The sequence below is a fragment of the Astatotilapia calliptera genome, chromosome 18 (genome assembly GCF_964374335.1).
Source record: "Astatotilapia calliptera chromosome 18, fAstCal68.1, whole genome shotgun sequence".
NCBI lineage: Eukaryota > Metazoa > Chordata > Actinopteri > Cichliformes > Cichlidae > Astatotilapia > Astatotilapia calliptera.
The window spans coordinates 23,890,920-23,909,278 of NC_137439.1; the positions used below are offsets into that span (position 1 = coordinate 23,890,920).

At 42.4% G+C, this 18,359-nt stretch overlaps 1 protein-coding gene across 10 annotated transcripts in view; it reads right to left on the reverse strand.

The window, feature by feature from the left end:
* LOC113009911 (SPRY domain-containing SOCS box protein 4-like) overlaps window positions 1-18,359 on the reverse strand; it is an 87,707-nt gene that overhangs the window by 24,724 nt on the left and 44,624 nt on the right. For all 10 annotated transcript variants that reach the window (XM_026148559.2, XM_026148565.2, XM_026148557.2 and 7 more), the window contains one exon: window positions 13,095-14,053. In XM_026148559.2, coding sequence (XP_026004344.1) covers window positions 13,095-13,827 — 733 coding nt within the window. In that variant the 5' untranslated portion in view covers window positions 13,828-14,053. The remainder of the gene's footprint in view (window positions 1-13,094; window positions 14,054-18,359) is intronic.

An 18,359-nucleotide genomic window follows, 5' to 3' on the forward strand; every position in this document is an offset into this window, starting at 1 on the left:
GAAAGCCTGGCTTTTTTTTTGTTATTTCTTGCCTCAGTGTCCTGCCTTTGGTTCCTATCTAAAACCATATTTTTGAGACGTTTAGCTTTGCAAAGGTGGGTGAAAAGTGTGAAAACTGAGAAAAGCAGGGCATCATTTTTTTCTCCTTTCTCTGTACTTTGCACCAAAAAGCATGGTGTTGCAAGTCATTAATAATGAAGAAGGGGTCAGAGTGTTAATTTGAGGTCTAAATCTTTAGACGTTACCCATGACCGGCCATACCCCACCGAAGTAAGACAGTTAAGCAGAGGTGTGAGGTCAATGTGTTTCTTTGACGTCCAATATCAGTTCTTTGTGATTATAGCGACTGAATGTGGAGAAACAGACGAATTGTTGAGACTTTTTTTTTTCTTAACTGACCTTAAGCTGCAGTGTGCTTGAGATAAAATCAGCCTGTATGTGACACATGAACTAAAAGTGAGTTTGACACCCCCGGTCTCCACACGTCCCACAGTCTGGTTGATAAATGGACTCATAAGAGGTTTCTAGAGGTTTCTGATACTACTCGTCGTCCTTTGAAGTCGCTACCATCACTTAAAAGTTTCACAGAACTGCTAAAACTTTTGCAGCCACCAGGATAACAAAGAAACAAACAAAAAAAGCGAACTGAATCAAAGCTGCTAATTTTCTCGTATTCTTTTTCTATTGTTTCTTCAACATTATCACAAAGCACTCACCACAGTCGTTGAGATACACAGTTTTACATGTTAACCTGGCCTAGAAACCTAGTAAGCTTGAGGCGCTAGTAAACCACATCTTTGGCCCTTTAACAAAAAACTATACCTTGATGTTACAAAGTGCATAAGTTGCAGCTTTTTTGTCTTTCTCAGCAAATCTACAAAAAAAGCCACAGCTTTTGTTGACCTTGATGCTGAAGTCCATTCTTGTTTCCTCACTGATACAAAGGTGCTTTCAAGATGTGATTAGCTCAGTCTAGAAGAGACTGACAGACAGACAAAACCAGTGAGCTTATTTGACCCCAGCTGAAAATAATACTCTGCCAACTACAAAAAAGAAATTGTTACTAACCAACACGCAGATAAGTCATAATTACGTAAATGCTCACGTAAATGCAAAAGTGTCCGACTGATCTGATTAATGCGGTTCTGTCTTTCCTCTCTTTGCCGAGGCACTGCTGTGTGCTTATGCAGCCTTGTATCCGTGCAAACAAAACAAAGACACTAGCTGTGTTTTCTAGATAAAAGAGATGAGCTAGTAATGGAAGAGATGAGTACCAAGTGAATGCTGCATATAACTGTAGTTTATGTGAGGTCATACAGGCCTCTCACACACTGTTCAAGGATTTTTCTGGCATGTCTCCATTTACTCACTCACCTTCCCCCTAGCTTCGGGCTCATAAACAAGTCATACGCTAGTCATCTTAACACCGCTGAGCTGAGACGACCCACGGTGCCGCTTCATGCTCTAAAACGATTCAGTGCAAGGTGACTTTTTCGGCTATTTTTTTGCTCTGATGCACTCCGCTGTGGATCTTTACTCCATTACATCCATCCATCACACACCCACTCACAAGATTAGAGTGCACTGACAAACTTTTGTCACTATCTGTTCTTCTTGGAAGTTGAGTCATAAACTGAACATAAAATATAAATTTACAGAACCGAGAATTACATCACACTGTGTTTTACACCGAGTAAGTTACCATTCGGTTAACACACCAGCTCCTGATGGTATATTGTTAGTCAAGCATCTGAAATACTAAGTAACTATTTCTACACAACACTAATTAAAGTAGGATTACACATCTCTGACAGCCTCAACTGAACATTTTGTTCCTCAAATGTAACTTCTGCAGTCAAAGCGTATGACGGAGGACAGGCAAGCAGTGTGGGCTTGGACCAGATCACAGCAGGATCGGCCAGCAGAGCTACAGTAACCGCCCGGGCACAGAGCCCAGCTGAGGGTGAGGGGACCACGGGGCAATGTGAATTAGATACACAGAGGAAGTGATGGATAACTAAAGAAATAAGAGTAACAGATGAAACACGGGCTGTATTAGGAGAGAGTTACATAGAGGGCAGCAGAGGAAGAGAAGGAGTAGAGAGTGAAGAGTGAAAGCAGCGAGTGTCAAGAGATCTACTGGTTGTCAGAAAGAAAAAAAAAAGTGAATTGAAGCTCCACAGCTATTTTTTTCAGAGGGGTGAGCATCTATGGTATTAAATATAGACGTTGTCCCAGTATAAAGATTTAAATGTTTTAAATCGCATGAAAAGAAAACAGCAACAGAGATAGAGCTGAATAAACTGGTGTAATTCAATTTTAACATACAAGTAATATATGCAGGTAGAAAAACTTGAGACTATGGTACAATTCATCAGTGAAATATCAGCATGAACATGTTTCAAATACACTTTTCCCATATGGCTCTTCACTTAAAAGAAACATTTTCTGTGTCTGAATCATGTGGGAAAACAACTCCGTAGGTTTTTCTGTGTCCATCAATTTTTGCATGCTTGGCAGCAGATTTCAACAGCGTTCCCAAGCAAAGCACTTAAAACACGACAGGTCACACGGCCACAAATGCCGCACTTTCTATGGTGTTTCGCTGGAGTTACAGTAGAAAAAATATGTTTGGGCGGGCAGGCAAAAATGTTATCACCCGAGATCTCTGATGCCACGAAATGAAAGAACACATCCGCTGTGGCGCTCGGCTGGAGGGCAGACAGGGCATCAGCAAAAACACTCTGAAAGAATTACCTTGTATTGACTCAATGCACAGTGAAATCAAGCTGAGCAAGTGCATCATTATATTACAGTCATTCAACTTTTATTAAAAAAACTGAACAAAACTTTAAAAAAACAACTTAAAGAAAACATGATGTAAATTTTACGAGTGTGAAAGCATCTAATCAACCGGTGACCTGCGTTAGGCGAGAGCTGCTCGATGCTTCGTATCAACTGTGTATATTTGTTTTGTTGTGTATTTATTTTGAAAGAGAACAGTCATTTCTGCCACTGCGAAGTTTATACACGACAGGCATGCGCTGCTGGTCTCCAAGGTTACCATCGAGCACAACAGTTGTTGGATTTCATTGTGAAATCGACACTAATTGTAGACATTAGTAAATGGTAGTCTTGTGTGTACAATGTTTGAAAGCTCAGTGAGCTCAGAAAAAGCACAAAACAAATGAAGAATGCAGACCAGCTGCGCACTGAGTCATACACATGCTTTTAAATACGTGTGCTGATACACCTAACTGACGCAAGCAAAAGTACTGAAGTGCATTATTGCAGCTGGGTTTCTTTTGACTTACAACATCAGTGCTGCTCTAAGAGATGCTGGTGATTTAACACATTAACTCATAATGAGTGGAAAATAAAAACCTGGCACGAGCTTTAATGTTTTATCATCTTTATGAAAGCAAAACAGCAGCATGAGAGTTGTTAGAGTACTCTATGTAAGTAAGCATGTTATGGATCAGTCACACTACACGCTGTTGCCTGAGTGGCGACACATGTTGTTCAGGGGAATACTGCAATGGCTACCTGCACTTTATAGTGGTGCAAAAAAAAATAAAAAATGGTTGGCCTCTTTAAAGCAGGTCTTAGTTGATAAGCATAATATTTTGTGTAGCTGCAACATACACTTAGGGTCTCCCATAAGTCTCTAAATTAAGAGGCAAACACTATGGTTGGTTGGTTGAGTAAATACAATAAAAGTGCCGTTGTTTGGCTCGAACAGCTAATGATAACTGGTAGAAAAGTAAAGGTTAGGACAGCCTATTGGCTAGCTAGAGCTAGGATAGTTGTGATGCTTATGAGTTTATGCAAGATAAGATAAGATGATTCACCTCTGAAAACGACAAATCGAATCACAATGGTAAATTAACAGTTTAGAGTTCAGTAATATGGCCTCATGTTACAGTCAGTTTTCTGCAGTAACTTGATTTCATACGTGTCCTGTATACACAAAACTAGCTTTATGAAATCGTGGAGAGGAATTGAGAAAACTAATTTCCCCAGCCTCAGTTTTGTGGCCGTTTAACCCTGGCATAACAAGGTTTCTAATGAGCTTGTTCCCTAACGAGCTTGTACATGAGAAAAACGAACTTCCAATGCGACCTGGGAGTATCTCAATTTAATGTAACAGTTAAAATAGGTGTGTAATTCTTTCCGAATCAGGTGGTGGGCAGGAGGGAAATCTGATTATGGACCTGCTGTTTTTATAAACAGTGTTAGGGAGACCAGATTGCCACGGTACATCTGTTTTCTGTAAGTGCTTATTTACGTTTCCATGAGTGACCTGGCTTTTTAAGTGGATGCACGCTGAATCCCTGACAGGGAAATTATGAAAACATGAGTAATGTCACAAGCTAGTCAAAGAAAAATGAGAGTGAGGCAACTTTAAGGACTGCACTCCACCCATAACAGCTCCAGTGAAGCTGCTAGGTGGCAAACAAAAGAGGATTGCACATGTGTGAACGTGGCAAACTGCAGGAGTGTGAATGAGGAAATTGCTTAAAGACCAAGTGAGAGCTGCCAACTTTCCATGATTAGAAACATTAAGAGGAGGTATTCCAAGGGCATAAAAATTAATCCATTACATCACGTCTCTGCTGTTTTAAAGGCCAGGATTCCTGAACACTAATGCAAACCCCTTGACCAAAGTCATGACATCGCTCTGACAAGATGTGCAAACAGGACACATCTGAAGTTTTGTCATCTAAACAGTGCAGCTTGCTTTTAACAGGAACAGGTGGACGTAGTCCATGGACAGACTTTAGCTCCTCTTCGTATGTCACAAGGGAAACCGCAGAGCAGAAACATCCAGATCAACAAGAGAGATGGCGGCGTTCGGACTATCAGTGCCTTCAGGTACCTTTAACTCGGCTAATAGCTTGGAGCGCAACAGCAGTTGTTCTGCAGTGCCGCAAAAAATAAGTCGAGGAAATGAACTGATAAACAGTTGAATAAGCTGAGGGAGTTTCATTCATCGGGGAGGAAAATGCCGAAAAGACACCGAGAGAGGGCCGAGAGACATTTAAATAGAACTGAATCCCTGAGAGCGCACAAAAGGAATCCAGCCTGTCAGTAAATTGGTAATGTCAGGAGGCCAAATTGAAGTGTTGATTAGCGGCTGTGCCTACAGCTTCCTGAACAAAGAATGAAGGAGACGAAGATTGTGGAGGATTATCTTGCTCTCATTCATTACTGCTCTCCTTCGTTACAAAGCCGGGGAGTGATTGGATCGCCCTGTTAATAACATCGGACCTGTGGGCCTCACTGTGTGTGCGTTTGTGTGTGTTGGTGGCAGATTTAATAAATGAAAACAATGCTGTTCTGAGTCATCAGAGCCTGAACACTATCAAAATCATTCCTCTGGTTTATTTTATTTATTTATTTTCTATTAAAGTGGAAAGATTACACACGCACCCAAATAGTTTTGTGCATTTACCTACAAGTAAAGGCAACAGTCTAAGGTAATATTCTTCTTCTATGTCACCCAAACAAGGCTCCAGTGTCTGGGAAAAGTGTGGCTCACAGTCATAGTTTTGTCTGTGGCAGCGTTAAACATGGGATTTATGGGTTTGTAAAAGGCAACTGCTGAGCTTTCAAAACTAATTTTGGCTTCTAAGCTTCTCATGCTTGCATAAATTTGTCTGGTGGCTGGTGCTGCGCTGCATAAGAGGCTGCAAAGCAAAACTGATTCACCTAAAGCCCTTTCCCTGGCTTAAAAGACTTTTAAAAGTTAATTGACGAGGACTTGTGTCTTTCTACAGTTCTATCCCCTTTCCATTAAAGGATGGCATCTTACTGTATGTTGGCTCCATGTCCGAATGAGCGCCCGGGTCGCCTTCTTATAAGAACTCGAAAGGCCGTCATGTAGCTTCACCAAGTCTGAACATGTACAAAATAACAAAGCTGTCTCTCTGGGGTTGTTCGTGTGGGCCGTGCACACCTGCTTTTAGTGACCATGCACACCGTGGCTCTCTCCATCATTGTTTCGGGTATGTCTGGATGAAGATGTAAGAACCGTTAAGTTAAAAGTGACCCCCTGTGTGAATGACAAAATGCCATCACTTAATGAAGCCTGCAGCGTTCTGTATCCCATGCCGGGGAAAAAAAAGCCTTACGAAACACACACAAAAGCTCAGGACGGGACAGACGGGGAAATGGATCAGTCCTGACAGAGAGGCAGGATAAATGGGGAGATAATCAGGTGTGAAATCACAGTGATTTCTTTCTGCAGTAATTCAGTCTGTCTCTCATCTTCTCTCAGCATGAGGGCCATTTCTGTTTTACACAAAAACCAACACAACTGATAGCAGAACTTTTAACACGCATACTGGTGGTACAGTGGGGAAATGTTAATGCGCCGGCTCCCTTGGCTATGTCACTATTCACAGATTCACAGGGAAGCATTCAGCATTTGAGACTTTTTTTCTCCTCGCTGTAGACTACTTCAGACTGTGTTTGCCATTAGTTAGCTATAGGAAAGCTATAATTGTGCTTTTAAAGTTGCAAAATGCCACCAATGTTGTGGACAAGGTGAAAAGTACACATGTAACACTTCATCCTGTGTTGAATTTAAAATACCTCTTTGCCCGTTATTGACCTTTTTCTCCGGCACTAAGTTACACAAAATTAATGTCAAGCAGCTCTTACATTAGTAAGAGCAGGTGTGCACGGCTCTGGTCTTGGGGGTGTAGATCGATATGAGCCCATTAATGTGATGGAATCAATGAAAGAGAAAAGAAATAAACAGAAAGGAGGAAAAAAAGCAGCCGAAGAAAGAAAGTGGGAACAGAAAACAGTCAGGAGACACATACTTGCTGCAGACACGCAGCACAGTTCAGCAGACACGCAGTCATACGAGTCTGAAACCATCTAAAAAAAACAACTCGAGTTAATCTGGTTTTACAAGTAGGCAATTAATTTGCAGTGCAGCTGATCTGCTTAAATAGTCCACTTATTTTGAGAAGTTTAGAAGCTGAACCAGGTCATCGCTGTAACTGAAACACTGATGCTGGACTTGGGATTCTCAATTAAAGTTGTATAATCGACTCGGGCAAAGGCACCACTCGACAGCAGTTGAGCTGTTAGCCACGGTAAGGTCATTAGCTATTTTAAGTCGACAAGCTTAAGCCTGGAAAAGGTTACCCCAGTTTCTCTCTAAAGCTCTTTGAATGAAGCTGCATAAAAGCCAGCCAGTGATTATTGCTGTGAGATCATAGATTATTGCATTTTTAGGCCCAGGAACAGCTCTTGAGATAAGCTAAGTACACTGATAAACAGCTGTACACTGATTATTTTAACTAAATATTTTAAATATTCACATGGATTAAGATTAAAAATCTAAAATCTCGTTATATGCATTAGATTGTGTTTGAGTATGTCGAAAACACTGATTCATATTCCAGCACTTGTCCTTTTACTAATCAGACCGACGTTTGCCCTGGAGCTCTTCATTAGCACCCGGTTTCAGCGCTGCTCCATGATTCCCACATCATCTATCAGTTTATGTGACCAGAACCGACACCAGTGGCTCGACATGACTTTCAATTTGGCCCTCGTTCGCTCTGCACACCTCCCGTCTTCTTCATCTCTAATAGCGCTCCTTCCCTTCTTTGCCTTTTATCAGCCTGTCTCTGTCAGTCCTCATTCTAGCTGCCAATCTGTGATTATTCCCACATTTCAGAGCTGCCTCCATCGCACTTTCCATGCACTTGTTTTTAGCTATATTTATCTGTTCAGTTCTCTCTATTCTGTTCTCTTTTTCTCCTTCCTCACTATTGTTGCTTTTTAGTTCCTCTTTTTTCTTAAAGCTTTGACACTAGAGAGCATAATAAAATCACCATCCTCACTTTTTAGGCTCTGTTTAGTTCATGTTCTCTGTTTGCCTTTTATCTCTCGCATGTCGCTGGTTTCCCCTCCGCTCCTCTCCAATTCTTTACTTTGTCTATCTCCGTTTTATTTTTTTATGTTTTCTATGCCTCTTTCTTCTCTTCTTCACTGCTCATCTCTGCTGTTAAATATTTGATTGTGAGCACACTGAGATGACACCACCGTTCCCCGCTGCAGCCGAGGGTGTTTAGATCTCAAAGCAGAGGATGGAAAAAGAAACATGAGGCACTTTCAAACCTCCATTTGAGCTTTTTCTGTGTCATTTAATCTTGTTTTGCAGTGTCAGAGCGACCAATCAGAGGTGTTCTTAATATTATATATCAAGAAAGGCAGAGTCCCAGAACATATCAGAGGCATTCGGCCACCGAGGACATTTAATTTAGGCAGAACAGTTGTTGACGTAGCTTCTTCTGAAACAATTTGCACAAGCTATTAAGCTACTGCGTAGGCACTACAAATTAGCCACGAAAAAAAATTGCACATTTAGCAGAGCAGGTGCAAAAACAAAGTGCTCTCTCAATTATGGATGATCAAAACATTTGGAAGAAATTCAAAATCAGTGTCGGGTTGTTTAAAGAAAAGCACAAAGTATAACTTTTCTTCTTTCCCCCCCCCCTCCCCACTTTGTGTGGGCTTCAAAGAAGCTGCTTATAGCTAAATGTGCAAAGGAGCAAACACTTCGGGGGAAACGAACGAACAAGACAGAGAAAAACAAACCAGTGATGCATGCAAATGTGACAGTAAAAAGCACAGGGAGACATATCAGGGAACCATAAAGAGCAGGATGCAAGCCTAAGGCTGGCAGCCAAGTTAAGCTAAATCACCAACCCAGTGACCCACATATCACAGCCAGCAGTTGGTGCGAAACTCCACGCACTAGCTCAGGAAGCTGAGTCACTGCTCCTAACATGAAAGCTAATGGTTCAGATACTGGCATCCCGTTCATCCATCCTGGAGTGAAATTGACATGCAAAAGCCAAATAATAAGGAAATTAACGAGCGCTAAAGTACCCAAATTAAAAATGCTGGGTTTAATTTTATATGGTGTGGTTTTATGACACCCACCTTTAAATTTCCCACATGCCACAATGCTTGAATTCACAGTGATCTTTAAAACTACTTCAATAGAAAGTAGTCACTTCCTTGAGGACGAGTTGCTTTTCTGTTTTCAAAAATAAACATTTCTGTCCTTTTACCAACACACAATTTTAAAAAACCCTCACCGTATTTTAGCGCCTGCAGAAATCTGAGACGAGAACGCCTCAAAACCGCAGCAGATCTAAGAAATCCAAATGTGCATGGCTTAATATCACAAAGGAGGGCAACGGAGTTTGTGCCGACTTTGTTTTGATCTGATAAACCAGCACTTGAACAAAAACTGCAATCATTACTATAAAAGCTCTGGAAAGGTTAAATACTTTCTACTAAAGAGTGAATTCCTGATCATTTATGAACCTGAAAAAACCAGACATCATTTAAAGCATTCCTACTGACAGACAGTGCGCTTTCTGGGGATCTTAGGGTGCCATGATCTTCATGTAAACAACCCAGACACAACTAAGACCGCTGTGTGAAGTTCTAGTGAGTAGGTGGCTGCAGCTGGTTTAGGTCTGACCTGGAGTGTGTAAGCTCATGTGATGCAGACTAAACAGTAGGAGAGAGGGAGGGAGGTCAGGGTGTCAGCTCTCAGCTGGCTTACAGGAAAAAGAAACCAGGTCACTTCACGTCGACAGATCTGCTGGAATGTGAATAATCCTGAATAAGCCGGCAGTTGTGATTTTGACTGTGAAGTATAAATTAATGGCAGAGAAAACCCTGTGGTAGTGCCTGTGTCTGTGAAGTGCTGCAAAAAGAAAAATTCAGCATTTAAATATTTTAAGATTCATTTTTCATCATTTTTAATGTGTTTTTTGTGGCCTTTTGTGGTTTGTATTGCAATACCAACAACACCAGCTTTTTCAGCTCAGAGAGCTGATCAGCTGTGCGCCTGTCACACATCCCTTACTGTGCAAACCCTTCTCTCTCGCTGCCTTTGTGCTCTGCTTCCACCCTTCTCCTGATAAAACTTCAGTATGCTCGCTGCGACTTGCAGATGTTATCCTGCTTTTACCAATTCTCTCAGCTGTAACCGTCTCTCTTGGGTTTTCTTCCATTCCGTCACTCTCTCTCCCACCTTATCTGCTTTTTCCCCCCCAACCTTTTCAACTGTTTTCCCCTTTGCTTCCCTCCCAGCCCATGATGCAACAATGACTGGTCGGCTTAATTGTCTGTATGGATAAATCATATGACAGCTGTTGGACGGGGGAACTATTCAGCCACGTGAGAAAACCACGCAGACATTGGCTTCACCGGCAGGAAAGAAATTCTGGACAAGTAACTGTAGTGAAAACCATCCCCTGAAATTGCATTTATAAGCTGATAACAGCAATATGTGCCCAGAAACTGCATTTAATTATTCAGAGAAAAAAAGGAATTATACTCTGGGTGGTTTGTAAATTAGCTGTTAAACTGCCAGATTTTGCAGCGGCATTCTGCATAATATGCACTGGAGTACAAAGACAGGAGAGAAAATGGCACATATCAGGGCTAAAGGTCCCATTTTAGCTAATCAAAGTGCCACTAATTGGCACAATTATAGACACAGGACAAGAGAAAACTATGAGCGGAAGAAAAAGAACCAAGGAGAAGAAGGAGAGTCCTTTAAGGTTGCAAAGAAATTAGCTGCATATGTAGTTTATGCAACATAGCATCTATTAAGTTAAATATACTCTAACTGGCAAACAGATCAGTTCACATGTTTATGGAGGAAGCCTCTGAAGGAAGAGGGCTCACATGTGCAGGACAATGCAGACTTAAGTTCATATCCATTTCTGGTCACTTTGTGCAATCTTACAAAAACTGCCATGAGCCTGAAGTGCTGCTGGCTTCATCGCTCTCCGGTGTGTCACTGCAGGAATGGGAGTAATGATCTCAGGTGGAGCAAAATGACGATCACAGAGCAACAGGGGCCCGAGCCGGAGTGATGAGAAAGCAAACAGGGTGATGTGAAGACGGCGCACCAACAAATCTCTTTTTAATACCCGGCAATCGCGTTGTTTCTTCCTCCAACAATAATTTACAAACAACCCAACGGTGACTTCTCATAGGTCGGCTCATTAGATACAGTCACTACCGAGCGATTACCGTGAAAAAAGAAAACAAAAAGGTGAAACAACGTCTGTTCTTCGGCTGACCACACAATCATGGTTTGCTGTGCACACAGACACTCCTTTACTCACAGGCAGACAGCAATTATGACTTCATTCTCTCTACTCGAGTCATCTGCAGGGCAGACGAGCCGATTCAATCCAAAACTGATACTGAAAGAAGCTGCCGCACAGACTGTAATCACAGCCTGCCCTGCATCAAAGAGACCCTGCTTTAGGCTATTTACTTCACCTTTTCACTAAACCCTTGAAATATCACTCACTGCTGTCTTTGTTTGGAATTCAGAGCGACGCCTGGAGCGCTAATAACCCAAAACGACGTCTCAGCAACAAATGAATGGAATCAGAAACCGAATGAATTGTTACGGATTTGGTAGTCCGAGCGGACTTCCCCTACCTTAGGCCTCTCTCAAACACGCTTTTGTTTCCGTGTGTTTGCGCACACATTCACATGAGATTTCATTTACTTTGTTTGGGAAATTCTGAATGCATGGCTGTATAATAAAGACCAATTTAAAGCTGGAATTACGCCTGTTATTTTTTTTTAGAGAAGAAAATGGGCTCTTGGTGTCATGGCGTCCCTGGAGAGCAGAGAAGTTTTGAGAGAGAAAAAAAATTCAAACAGAAATTTGAGATGATTGGGCAAAGAGAAATGAGATGTAACAAACTACAGAGAGCGACGGGTTTTCCTTTGAGCCTTGAGATTGCTGTTGGGGTTACACACAAAAGCACACCCTGTTGTGAAATCAAATAAAACCCACAGGGCTCAGCGAACTAAAAGGGAGGGAGATTATAAGCCTGTTGTCACAACACACCCTTTCCCTTCCTGGCAGGTGTGTGTTCATACGTGTAAGTGTCCGTGATGTGAGTCTAAGTGAGCTTTTAACGAGACGTTCAAAGCGTTACTGTTTAGACTGTGACGGGGGAGCCTGTCTCTTCTCTTTTGGCGTGCACATGCAGACAGTGGGAGAGAGTTCAGAGATCAAAGAAAACAATCACAAGCAATCTGTTTACCCAATCAAAACCAAAAAACCTGCAAAAGAGTATTTTAAACTACTCTTTTACTTCATGTGTGCGCCACATGTCTGCTCTGCCACAGCAATTTGAAACACCGTTAGCTCATGATACACTTCTACAGCCGGAAAAAAGCCAAATCACTGAAAAATATAACAAAATCAACCCAACGCATCCATCACTAACATCTGATTGCTTTGTTAAAAAACACCTTCTCTGTCTTTCTGAAATAACTCAAGACTCCTCTCCGGCTTCAAGCATCGCTAACGAAAGCACTTCAATTTAAAAAGAAGAAGAAAAAAAACACTAGAAATTGCACACTCAAACCGCTGAGACACTAATGCTTTCAGTACTGAGTACTGAATAATGAATGTTGCAGAACACGTGGACTCCTTCCAGTGGTACTCAAACTAATTTTCACCCTGTTTGCTGCCAAAGAAAGTGTGTCAGATTTGCAATCTCAGAAGAGTGACACAACAAACTGAAATTCTTACAACACCATGAAGGTATTACGACACCGCCACATTAGTTTAGTTCAGTGGTTTCCTTTTTTTTTTTAATATCAGGCATTTTTTGTAGGTAGGTCATCTAAGGCAGCGGTCCCCAACCCCTGGGCCTCGGACCGGTACCGGTCCGTGAGTCGTTTGGTACCGGGCCGCGAGAGTTGAGCGTTATTTTGTTATCGTTTTGATCGTTAACTCAGTTTTCCTGGGTCTTTTCACGTGTGTTATGAATAAATCTTCTTTTTTCAGTACCGGTACTAGTTTTATTTTGTTGCATTTATCCGCGACACCTTAAAGGCCGGTCCGTGAAAATATTGTCGGGCATAAACCGGTCCATGGCGCAAAAAAGGTTGGGGACCGCTGATCTAAGGAATGTGAATATGAACTCTGAGTAGTCTCCACTACTACTATTACTGCTGGATTATGTTCATAATGTGTAAATAGTCACCAAAAAGCGGTTACTTACGATCCAGGCCGTTGATGTACTTCATGGATATCTCACAATGTCCCCACACGGCACTGACGATGGGATACAGTTTCTTTCCTTTCAGTCCTCTAAATGCCACTCCTAGATACTGTCCATCCACCATAAAACTTAAGGTCCCTTCGTCCATGTCCAGTATCACTAGCAGAGAGTCCGGAAGGGTGAACGACTCCTCCGGCTCCAGGAAACAAGGGTAAGAGGGCAGTGAGCTGTGCGCCCTGTTCTTACTGTCGTGGTAGAGCCTATTACGTCCCAGATCCCAGCCCCAGGACTCGCAGTCTGACCCCACTAACGCTGTGTAGCCAACAGAATGTAAAGGAGCTTCGGAGGTTGCTACTCCGACCACAGCGTGGGTGCCTCGCTGCCGGACAGGCCAGTTGATCTTCCATACATGGAGTCCCCTCGTGTATCCAACCCGCCCCCGGATGCAGTCCGTGCTCTGAGCGACAGGGTGGCGATGAAAAGTTAACTTGTCGTCCTCTTTGATGAAGATGTTAAGCGACCGGTCATCGGCGTTCCACGCGTGACGGAGTTGAGTCTCCAGTCCAGCGCACGGCATGTCCAGTAGGAGATCCAGCCTGGGAGGTTTGAAGAAATCCGGGCCCCTTAGCTCAGGGTGCTGCCGACGATGAGTCAGGGGTCGGTAGGATGGGGAGCCACCGCTTTCCCCGCGACCATCTACTGATTTAATGCTGCCAGAGATCTTTTGGCCCATGGCTGCGGTGCAATGACTGACAGAAGGAAGAGGAAGGAAGAGGGGAAGGAGTCGCCGCTGCAGGTGGGTTCTTGCACGGAGCCTGACGTTACCTCATCAATGCAGTGAAGCTGAGGAGTGTGTTTCTAACTGGAGAGTGGTAAAGGGAGATGAAGGTGTACGAGAGACCTGTGTGATCTGGTTTCATGCCACAGATTTCTTCAGAAACACAGAGTCGCTGTCACTCCTGTTGAGAGAAGCACAAGAGGAAAAACACGTAAATAAAAACAGAGATAGCAGATATCAAAAAAAGAAAGAAAATGTAGAGGAGCTGAAAGAGAAGCACAGTGATGGCAACGGGTGTCAAAACTTATTGTTTCACAGATTTTGTGTGGCTTTGATTTCAGAGAAATACACAATGAACAGGACAATTACTGGCACAAATACCCATGTATTTCCTCTGACTCATCATGCATCCTACCAAGAAAGTCATGCGCCTGTGCCAGCACAGGTATGTTACTTTGCAAACATTGCCCAGTTGTGCTACATAGCCCAGATCTGAACCTACCACACTCTCATTTTGTTAATGCAAATTTAATGGGTATTGCCTGAGTTTGCAAAAATATCAACAGCAGGCAAACGGAACGCACAAGGTAATAATTTATCTCCAATCCTCTGTGTGACGGAGTTGAAAACTTCAGCTAGTCTGCATGCCGAGGCGTTTGGTAAAATATGATGAAACATGGCTCTAGTTCTGTCTTTGACGCTCGTGTGTGTGACACGTAAAACAAGAGCGAGCTGTAACCACAGTTAATACTTTCATTTTTAGGAAACAGTTTTCGTTTTCATTGGTAAAAATCAGTTTCCACTGTAGACGCTTTAAGTTTTAGTTTAGTTTCTTGTTATTTCACTTCCACTTTGGGAATCCAAAGCATTAATTTCTCTCACTCTGGTCACCTCATTATAACATTCCTGTGATATTTCTATTTGATTTACGCACATCTAAATAAATTGGAACTTGGACATCTAAATAGACAAAATATTAACTTGTTTATTTTAGTAATTATTTTTTAAAGTTGTTGCAGTAAACAAATTGAAACCCTTATTTCAGGCTGCGAAGCTGCTACAAAGACACGATTTCTCGTTGTCACACGCACACAGGCAGGTTCGGTGCACTTCAACCAACGTAATGATCTGTTCCTGGAACGACAGCTTCAGCTTCCTGTTCACAGGAAAACAGCCACACTTCATGCAAACAGGGAAGTGAATCACACAGCTCCCTGCATGTCTGCTGCTTGTATTTACCTCATCCTGAATAAGCCACAAAGTGACTGTCTGTGTGTGTGTGTGTTAAATTTACTGACGCTTCTTCTGGTAAGAGTGTCTCACACTTCAATATGAGTGATTCACACCTTATTTACCTGTCAACACTGCACTGTGTTACAAAAAAATGCGAAAGCACAAAAGGCAGCTACCGAAGATCTAACCTCGTTCTGCTATTGACAATACAAACTGCTATTTACAGTTTACATGAGAAGCTGCTCTGCTACTGTATCAAAATTTCTAAATAGGGTCTATTGTCTCATTTTTTTATTCAAACTAGTTACTTAAGCCGAAAAAAAAATAACATTGAGTTAAAAAATATTGCAATAAAGTACATTTTTACAAAAGCTTCTCAAACGCTGTTTTTTTTTTTGTACTGTAGATTAAGATTGGGGACTGAATGGCAAAATAAAGGTTAACAATAGCAAAAAAAGTAAGGTATAACTAAAAACAATGGTGAAAAACTCATAGTCTGTGGACAGGGCTTACCCTCAGCCATCACAGCTGAAATGCCTCACCCCAACCCTAATTCAAACCTTTTAACTCCACACAGGATCAGTTCAAATGTCGTCGTCATTTTCCCCCAAAGTCCTCACACCCGAGCCCTAAAGCTGGTCCTTGCTGGTCCGTGCTGTGGAATAAAGATATTCCACAGCACGAATACAAGCGTCTCATTTTGACCACGTGCATTTTCCAGTTCTCTCTCTTGCTCTCTTTCTTTTTCCCCTCTCCGTGAAGGTCATGGCACCTACCAGCCACACCAGCCAATGTATGCCACTACTCAGTTCACTCCTCAGCATGAAACGACTCAGCGCTCGGACACACACACACACACACACACACACACACACACACACACGGACAGAGCACAGACAGCTGCCTCAGTGTGTGTCATCACTGCTGGCAGGTGGGTCAAGGGTGGACGCTGCATGGAAGATTTCAACAGTCATCACCGCCAAACCTCAGCCAAGGAAAACAAATTCGTACGCTCTCTCAGCGTCTTTATACATGTGTCTCAGCTGGTTCAGTCTGGCACGGCGCGTGGCATTACGGGGCCGTCATCAAGGAGGCACTTGACCTCTGACCTCCATATCGTCACGGTCACCGTTGCATAGTAACCTCGCAAGAAGCTGGTGGTGGGCTGGCATACTGCTGCGAGTAGCAGCAACATGCTTCCACCATCTGTTGTTTACTTTCCCTCCCTCCATCTTCCTCTTCTCCTGCTACTGGCTCCTTTAAGACTGCACTCATCCCTTCATGCAGTCAGAGTTAAGCAGGTATGGAGTGGACAGCAGCTGACGTAGAGCTACGCACGTGCCAAATACACACACATGCAAAAGAAGGCAGGTTTTTTTCTAATAACTCCATGATTATTGTTTTCTTGGTCAATTAATCATTTGATCTATAATGTCACAAGATAGTACGTGTTTGTGCACCGCCACTATTGTGGTAGGAGATATCAATTTACTTTTACAAGTTTAAATTAGGGGTTTGATTAGCTTTAATATGGAAGGAATATGCAAAGGTAGGATAGGATAGGGAGGATCAGAAGAGAGACTAGAAAAAAAAACGAAGAACAAAAAGCTAAAAAAAGACGATCGGCAAAGTCGTCTTTAAGATATGACACAAAGAGAAAAAACTATAGAAATCTGAAATTCCACTAACAGCGAGGAGAAAAGTTGGGAAAGAATGAGATAAGAAGGCAGGTAGAGGGCAGTGCAGCTGGTGTGGGCTGGCTTCATCTGGCTTCTCCTGCTGTACCACTAACAAGCTGCAGCCACCTGGAAGCTCGGGGGAGGTGTGTGTGTCTGTAAGTATGTAACATTGTATTAGAGGCGTGCACTGTGTGTGCGAGTGCGTGCGAGTGTGTCGGCCTGTCTCACAGACTGCGTTTCATTTGAAACTGACCAGCAAGCTCTGACTGGGCAGACAGGCTTTGAAGTCACTCACACAGACACACGCATGCAGGGACAGCTCACACACAGGGAAAGGAAACTGCCGAGGAACCTCTCACTCATACTGCACCACCCTCTGAGAACAGACTAGAAACGTCTGTGGGCTTTTCCACAAAAATTACGCCAAGAACCCTGAGCGCTGTGTTTAAATATAAAACTGTGATTAACAGAAACCGAGTTGTCCCGAGTCTTCAGCATAGTCTTCAATGCGGCGGTGTTTACTGTGAGTGTGCACTTGCTTGGCAGTTAATCAAGGACTTTTAAAGAAACGACGCAGAAGTTTACAAAGGATAACGGCTAATAGCTTCCTGATTATCGGTTCATTCATGAATGTCTAGCCTGAGAGTCACAGCCACCTTTAGACAGCGACAGCAGAAGAAATCATATGTATTATCGTATTATTATATTCTTTGGAAATCTACTTACTCACCTGCCTTGCCACAAACACCACTTATATCTGTCTGTTTAATATAAGGAGTGTAATCAGCAGCTGGTTAGTTCAATAGTTTTTTTCTTTTCTTTTCTAACTATGCAGGCTGCTCGCTGTAATTTTCTATCAGGGGCGTTTTCAATCTTAATTTACTTCATCTGCAAGAACGCAAATTAGCCTATTTGCCAAAATGCCAATTTAAGACATTCTCATTCATTTAGTGCAAAAGGGTTATGACATGCAATAAAGCCAGACTCAACTTCAGTCAAACAGATGCATTCGTTTAAACACAATGAACAGTGAACTGAAAGTTCACGTGTCTGTTTCAGTTACTGAACAAGAAATTCAGCAGCTTCCTCCTGACATATTGAGGTGTCTGTTTTTCCCTCTGAAGGAATGTCAATGGGTTGGCTTCAAGAAAAAAAGAAAAACAGTTAAAATATCTATTAATTATTCTTTAGTGTCAAATTCACCACGCAGCGCCACAGAAGTCTATCAGGAAACAATGTAAAGCTTTGGAGCAGGCAAACAAACTTGTGTCTCGTGATTTTGTTCTGCTCAACCCTGCTTTGCCTTTTTGTTCGAGGCCCAAATGTGAACCTTGCCTGTCACTCCAAATTACTGCAACTTTGCATCATTCTCGTGACGTCTGAAAATGAATCACAAAATGGTCACTTCTTCCACTTTCCACTCCTGGGAGGACATCTGGGCACCACAGCGTACAAAACCAGCACTCACACACAATCCCAAACACACATTTATAACATACAGCATCTCTTCATAGCAACAGCTGTACCCACTAGATTAAACAAACTACCATCCTCTCTACATTGCTGACATTCATT